At 41.1% G+C, this 7,124-nt stretch overlaps 1 protein-coding gene across 1 annotated transcript; it reads right to left on the minus strand.

Moving 5' to 3' along the window:
* Positions 1-1,440: 1,440 nt before the first annotated feature.
* On the minus strand, positions 1,441-6,833 carry LOC104266977 (glutathione S-transferase-like). The gene is made up of 6 exons (XM_009876189.1): positions 6,747-6,833; positions 5,752-5,803; positions 3,869-4,001; positions 2,890-3,031; positions 1,876-2,007; positions 1,441-1,560 (listed from the first exon to the last, which is right to left on the minus strand). The coding sequence occupies exons 1-6, from the start codon at positions 6,831-6,833 to the stop codon at positions 1,441-1,443; spliced, it is 666 nt and encodes a 221-aa protein (XP_009874491.1).
* Between the last annotated feature and the right edge of the window lie 291 nt (positions 6,834-7,124).

Consider the following 7,124-nt stretch of genomic DNA (forward strand, 5'->3'; position numbering starts at 1 on the left):
CAGAGCACTGCTTGGCTTTAGGGCACGGGCTGTTGCACTTACCTTGAAATAAAGAATGGGAAACGTTAACAGAGTGTGGGAATACGGCCGTGAGAACAGACTTGGTTGGGCTCAATAGCTGCTTTATAGAAAAGAACTTGAAACTGGAGGGGGGAACAGAACAGTTGGTTCAGGGCAGAACCCTGTGGCCAGCAGCGAAGTGCAGCCTGTTCTCACCCTAGAATCTGCCAAGAAATGGAGAAGGTCACCGAAAGAAGAGGAAGAGGAGTGAAGGAGTAAACGACCACCAGAGGCATCCGACGACCACCAAGGCAGGCCAAAATAAGAACTAGCAGTATGTGGTGATAAAGACGGTAGAATGGAAAGTGAAATGAGTGTGTAAATAGTTCTTAGATGTAATAACTATTTTGTGGAAGTGTAATAAATACGTGTGTAGTAAATGCATATATCCAGAACAAAGACAAAGCCAGGGTGAGGACATGCTGTGGAAATATTCCCGTGTGTCTCCCAGTGTCACAATAAAGAATACCTGCTTAATAGTCTCATTGGCTCTTGAGTTTGAATTCTTAGTTCTTTGAATCAATGTACTTGGTTTATCTGGTGTTTAAATAACGTTCATCTGTTCTGCCTGCCTCTCAGTAGTATTTTTGAATGACTATAACATACAACTTGTGTACAACTTATATTTAACCAAGTTCAATATAAAGTGACAAAAGTCAACAAGAAGGCCAACACTTCCAGGTCTCACTAGCACCTGCCACCAGTCTGACTCTTCCTCCCTCAAACAATATTTATCATGTTTACAGTTGGTGGCAAGCATTTGTTTCTCGGTCAAGTCTGCAAAGTGCTTTTGGCTGTTTTGGTCGACCTTTTGTTAAAGGAGATATTGGTGGAGGTACAGTACAGGAGTTTAAGTGTCTAGTGACAACAGAGGTGCAGTAGGACCTCTGGGTCCCAAGTTAAGTTCAGAGGAAAGCTGAACCCAAACCTCTCATCCCCATCAAAGTAGAACCTGCAGGCTTTTCCTGGCATTTCCCAGAACAGACATGTCACCCTCTGTTTGGGCTGAGCTCCCTTAATTTTCCAGCAGATCTGGGGAATGGCAGAAGGACAGAACAGGAGAGTGCTTAGGTAGGGAATTAGCAACAAGAAGTCATTCAACAAACTGGTTTTGAGTGTCAATAGCAAGACTGTATTTCAGGTATTTTCTTAAGTAATTCAAGACATCCTGTGTTGTCCAGTGCACCCCCTAATTGGGTGAACTATTTCATCTGCTAGTGTGCTCACGTAGATCTACCTGGAAAGTATTTGTACTAGGCTAAAATCAGTCCTGTAGCTAAGGAGAGAGAAATTTAAACTTTTTCACTATTTTCAGTAATTTCTCTTTGCCACTACTAGCAAACACAAAGACACAGAGATTCCGTAGGTTTAGGTTGCTGCTCAGTAGAAAATTTGAATCACTTTCGGTATATCTTTTTCTTCTGGTAGTGGTTTCCGCTGGCTGCCAGGCTGCAGGAATTTCTTTATTGTGGGAATATTGCTTATTCTTGCTTTAAAACTCTACAAAACAAAACCAGAACAGCACTTTACTTAAGAAACATGGTAATTATCAAACATTTAGATGCTCTAAAATTAACATTGTGGGTTAACCCTGCAGAAGAATCTATATGTTTCATTCTATTATGCTTTTGTGACTACAGGGACAGAAGGTTACAATAACCATCAGTCTCTGAGGATAGCTAAAAGTACACAGGATATTTGGGGTTTTGTCTTCCACTTCTTTCCTCACTCTCCCGCAGTCCCATGTTTCTCAGCCAGTTTAAATCAGTGGTCTTGCTTTGATTCATTGCCTACTAAAACTGTTCAATCATTTACCTGCAAGAGAGGAAATTTGGCAAGTATATCAGGCTTGAACTCTTCTGCCATTAAAATGATTTCAAGTAACTGCACATCTACCCTGCTAAACCGGTTGCCAACAAGATAGTCTTGTCCATGGTCTTTCAAAACCTAAAAATAGAAAAAGAGAAAACCAGAAACAGATGCGATTTCTCCCCCCCTCCTTGGTATGACTTAATAAGATAACTTCAAAGCAAGGTCATACACTGCATGGAATTACCCTTGAAAGAAGGAAATGCAGTAAGAACATCTGTAGTACAGAGTGATCTGGCCATGCTATCATCCTAGGCATAAATTATCAGCCCTTTCTCTTCTGTATTTCTTTCTGGTAGCTCAGTTTTACCCCTCTTGCCTTCTCTTTTGTACCTCATGTAATCAGCACTGTGGTGTTGAAGGCTAAGCTTTATGGGATACAACTACCAATGAAAAGTCCTATATAAAATTTACAAGAAGCTTAAGTTCAGCCCAGGGCATAGTAAGAGTACATTGGACCCTTTCAAATTATGGGCAGATCCCTTACTTCTCACCTTTTTCCTCTTGAATTTTGAAACTATTGCTTTGGGAGCTCTCCACTTGTGCAGTCTGCGCCTTATGGTCTTCACACCTACACAATCCACCCTCCTTTTGTTACAGAAGGAGTTGTAACATTTTTACATAGCACTTATGGTAGAGAGGGTTCTGCACTTCTGGAGGAAACTTTATGTAAAAGCTGATACAATAATTATTTTGCCTGAAACAATATACCGGTTGAAATATGGACATCTGGGGAGTTCAGCATGGCCTCAGTGTCTGCAGGTCTGTGCCTCCACCAGAATTGTGGTGCCTTCTCTCCCCTCTGTAGTGTCCTCATTCCAGCCCCACCAAAACCATAGCGTTTATATTCAAGTGATAATTTTTATTCTCTGTTTTCCTCAGTAAAAATTGCTTGTGTAGATCCAGGGTGGACTTTCAGGAAAACAATATTAATTAGGCTACTATTTTTTTGCCAGGTACCTTCTCAAAGACTGGGAAGTATCTGTTTGTGGTCTTGTCCAACATATTAGCAAAATGTTGCTCCTTTGTATCTGCTGGTTTGTAAGGATAGGTCATGAGTAACTCATTGAGATCCATCAGTGCTTCCACATACATATCGATTCTGAAAGGAAGAGTTCTGGTTGGTCAGGTCAAACACAGTAGGTCTGAACAGCGCAATAGCTACTAGCATAAACCCGCTGAGGTGCTGGGAACGATCCAGCACAGATAGCTTGGGGCAGCTTCCCCTCAAGTACAGTAGCTTCAAGAGACGGGGAGGCAGGAAAAGCATGAGTGAAAGACAAATGAAAAATGCGTAACAGAAACAAAGACTCTAACCCTTCCATTTTTCACTCGGCATGATACTTCCCTGCATTAAGGTTTTTCTGAACCTGAGCGCAAAATCAGCATGTGTCATCCAAACGTGTGTTAAATATCCAGTCGGATGTGGCGAGTTAAACAGTGGGTCTATACAATTCATAACAAATATATTGACATGTTTACCAGTGCTAGTTAACTTCAAGTATTTAAAAATACTTCAGGTCAAACCATGAACCCCAAGATCCCTGTCCCTTAATAACCAGTCATTAATTCTAATTCCTGGTTGCTAGAAAGACAAGTTTTTTGTTTGTATCAAAGACTTTTTCCTGAATTTGATGTAGTGAAAACGCCTGCCACTGACAACTACAGGAGAAAATGGAAGGCAGCATCAGTGGGACAATGTGCCCTCTGCTCTCCTTTCTGCTGCTAACTGTATTGGCCTTTGATATTCATGAACTTGCGCCATGCTGCTTGTCTAATCTAGATGGTTCTTACTGTTGTAAACATCACCTGCAGCCACAGTCAGCATGTGCTACATGAAAAGTTGCTCTATCACCTTGATTCTAACTGTAACCTTGTGTGGCTAAAAGAGGTACTATGAACTGTAGTCTAAGAAAAAAAGGCGGTACTGTCACAGTACAGGGCTCTCTCCTTCAGGTCCTTCCCGTAGAGGTTGTACTTCGATGCGATGTAGTTGCAAATGGCTCTGGTCTGCACCATCTTCATTCCATCAATCTCCACCATTGGCACTTGCTCAAATAACAGGAATCCATCTAGGGAAAAGGAGACAAGATAAGGAAACATCCAGTCTCTGAATGAGAACTATTAGTGGGTGTTTGGCAAAGCAACCACACATGTCGTTTTTTTTATTTGGAATCATGGAATCATTTAAGTTGGAGAAGACCCTTGAGATCATCAAGTCCAACAATAGACCTAACACTCCAGAGTCCACCACTAAACCATATCCCCAAGTGCCACATCTGTCTTTCAAGTACCTCCAGGGATGGTGACTCAACCACTTCTCTGGGCAGCCTGTTCCAGGCCTTGATAACCCTTGCAATGGCAGTGTTGCTCATTCTTACAACAAGGCATAGAAAACATTTACCATGAAACCAAAACCCATTTCTTATTGACACGTTAATATCCTAATATTATAGCAGTCGACTTCTTGAAGTTTCCTCAGATGTGAGGACTCACTCAAATGCTGAACTTTCAGTAGTCATACAGTGAAAAATACAAGTCCTGCACTGCATGGCCCCAACTCAGATGATTTTCATGGAGATTAATACAGATGAGAAAGGCCAAAGGATCTGAAACAGCCAGTTTCTGTCATGCTTTGATAAGTACTATGGAAATCTGGACTATTTAAAGGGCTTGTCAACATATAATGCAAACATAAATGCTTATAAAGTCTTTGTGGCTATTATGTTGACTCTATACAATGGCATACATCTGTACAAGCATGACCTAAATAATAATGCATGGGCTTCATGAGATTCCTGCAAGTGCCACATATCACTTGGTATGAGACTGTAGCTATGCAAATCCCTTACTAATCTGCAGAAGCCTTATTCTATCAAGGAAGTCAAAATACCTCCAGGAATTGATCAGATAAGTGAGTCAGAGTATTTGTTTTATGGAGTCATATTTCTCAACTTGGATAACTGATCAGCTATGCCCATCTTATACCCACTGTGTGAAGGTATCCCCTTTCTATCCACCGTATGAAACTGCTATGAAGGGCACATTTTCATTTATGCTTGTGTCTCAAAAATACGTTTTGAAAGCCAGCAGGTGACAGGGGAGTCAAGTCATTGTTCCTAAAGGAGAGCAGGACTGCAAATGCCAACCCTAGCTCAGGCTTCATTGAAAAACCAAGAGAACTGGAAAAGCAGAGACATGTAGTTTGGTTCAGAGGAAACATGAAAATTACATTCACCAAGACGGAAGCTAAAGATAGCAAGGCAAGCAGTTGCCTTGGAAAACAGGAACGCATCAGAGGCACAGGGTAAACTCAGAAATCTGCTTTGATACAGATTATAAACCAACACCTTTGTAGGCAAGCTAAAATGCTAATGAATTTCAGCATGATCTGATGACAAAAACTTGTGTTGTTGTAGGACAGGAGGCAGTGGACACAAACATAAATAAGGGAGAATCAATCTGAATTTCAGGAAGGTTTTTTTTACTGTGAGAGTGACTGAACACTGGCATGCTGTGGAGTCTCCATGCTTAAAAGTGCTAAAAACCCAGCTGGACACTGTGCTGGGCAACTGGCTCTAGATGGTCTTGTTTGACAAGAGGAGGTGGAGCAAACAATCTGGAGATGTCCCTTCCAACCTCAGCCCTTCCATGATTCAGTAGAGACTGAAGCAACTGGCTGGATGATATCATCTAACACACGACAGTGTGCATCTGTGATACTTCATGTACAACTCAGTCTAGACATTCTTTTTCAGAGAAATAAGACAAACAACCCTATTATTAATATTATCTAATTATTAAAAAGTAAAGGAAACTTACCCTTCCGTAACTTTATTAGATCATCCTTTTTTTCCATAAAACATTCTTCAAACTGCAGGAAATAAAGAAGAAAAGTTGTGCATGTTTTAGCTTCTGCTTTGCATGAGATAAGGACAGCAAAGAGTTGTCTTTAGGGATTTTTTTTAAGAAAAGACTAATCACATTCAAATGCAACATCTTTAAAAATTTATTTCATCTCTGTTACAGTCTCTCCTCTTCCCTCTCACCTATGACTGGTATTTTTGTTCAGGTAAGGGTTTGGTTAAAGTTAAGGTGACTGAAAGGCACATTTGCTCTACTGCACAAACAACGACTGTGCTACTTCAGTTGTGCTACTTCTGTAATGGCAAGAGATGGTGCAAGGAGGGAGAATGCCAGGTACATTCACACTGCAGCAGCTGAACTGTGGTATAGCTCTGCCACAAGCTGCAAGAAGAGACCATGTGCCTTGTGTGGCTCTCTGGCACATTGCCAATCACCACAACAAAAATCTCACAGCTCTTAATGCATGCAGATCCTCACAATCCCTCTCCAGCTTAATATCAGAAACCATTAGAGATAAAAACCATCACTCTGTCTTTTATAACATACAGCAACTTCAAGGGTAAGCTACATTGTAGTAGACATAATAATTTTTTGCTATTTTGGACATTGGGATTTAACTGAATGTTTTCAGAACTGAAAGTGCTAGGTCCTATGATCAGAAGATAAGAAGCCAGGGTCTACAGCTGCGGTTTTAACTTTTTTCTTTCACTAGCCACAAGGGAGAGGCATTTGTGGTGCTGCCTGTAGGGTTGGCACATGATGCTTGGAAGCAGAATAGGAAGTTTCCCTCCTGCCTAGGGTAAGCTAGTGGTCATTGTTGGCTTGGCCAGCAATGCACTAAACACAGAGCTTGAAACTGCTGATCAGTCACATTTTTTTATAAGGAACAGTAAAAATTCAACTGTCACATGCTTTTAGTATAAAAAAAAATAAAACAACCAGAGGCAAACCTCAACCCCAGCTGCTGCCAGGAGCCACCGTATTGGTTCCATTCGGCCCCGTCCATTGAAGTAGTGCAGCTTGGGTTTCCCAGACATGTTTTCTCGTGCCTGATTTCCTAGTATCTGGAATAAAGAAGTATATTTTTCAAAACAACAATTAAAAATGCTGGGTTTCAGTCTGTAACTGGTTCTCAAGCACTGTTCAAAGTTGTCTTGTTTGAAACCAATGGTTTATGGTCTAAGACTCTCATCAAATTAGTAGAGGAGGTAAAAGATTATGTTATAGAATCACAGAATTGTCAAGGTTGGAAGGGACCTTAAAGATAATCTAGTTCCAACCCCCCTGCCACAGGCAGGGACATCCCCCACTAGATCAGGCTGCTCAGA

The sequence above is a fragment of the Apaloderma vittatum genome, unplaced genomic scaffold, assembly GCF_000703405.1.
Source record: "Apaloderma vittatum isolate BGI_N311 unplaced genomic scaffold, ASM70340v1 scaffold40329, whole genome shotgun sequence".
NCBI lineage: Eukaryota > Metazoa > Chordata > Aves > Trogoniformes > Trogonidae > Apaloderma > Apaloderma vittatum.

Coding starts and splice junctions, on each gene's coding strand:
- LOC104266977 (XM_009876189.1), bottom strand. CDS start 6,833: ATGTCTGGGAAACCCAAGCTGCACTACTTCAATGGACGGGGCCGAATG. Junction 3,032..3,868: donor GACCTGAAGGAGAGAGCCCT/GTACTGTGACAG, acceptor TCTTCCTTTCAG/AATCGATATGTATGTGGAAG. Junction 2,008..2,889: donor ACTTCCCAGTCTTTGAGAAG/GTACCTGGCAAA, acceptor TTCTATTTTTAG/GTTTTGAAAGACCATGGACA.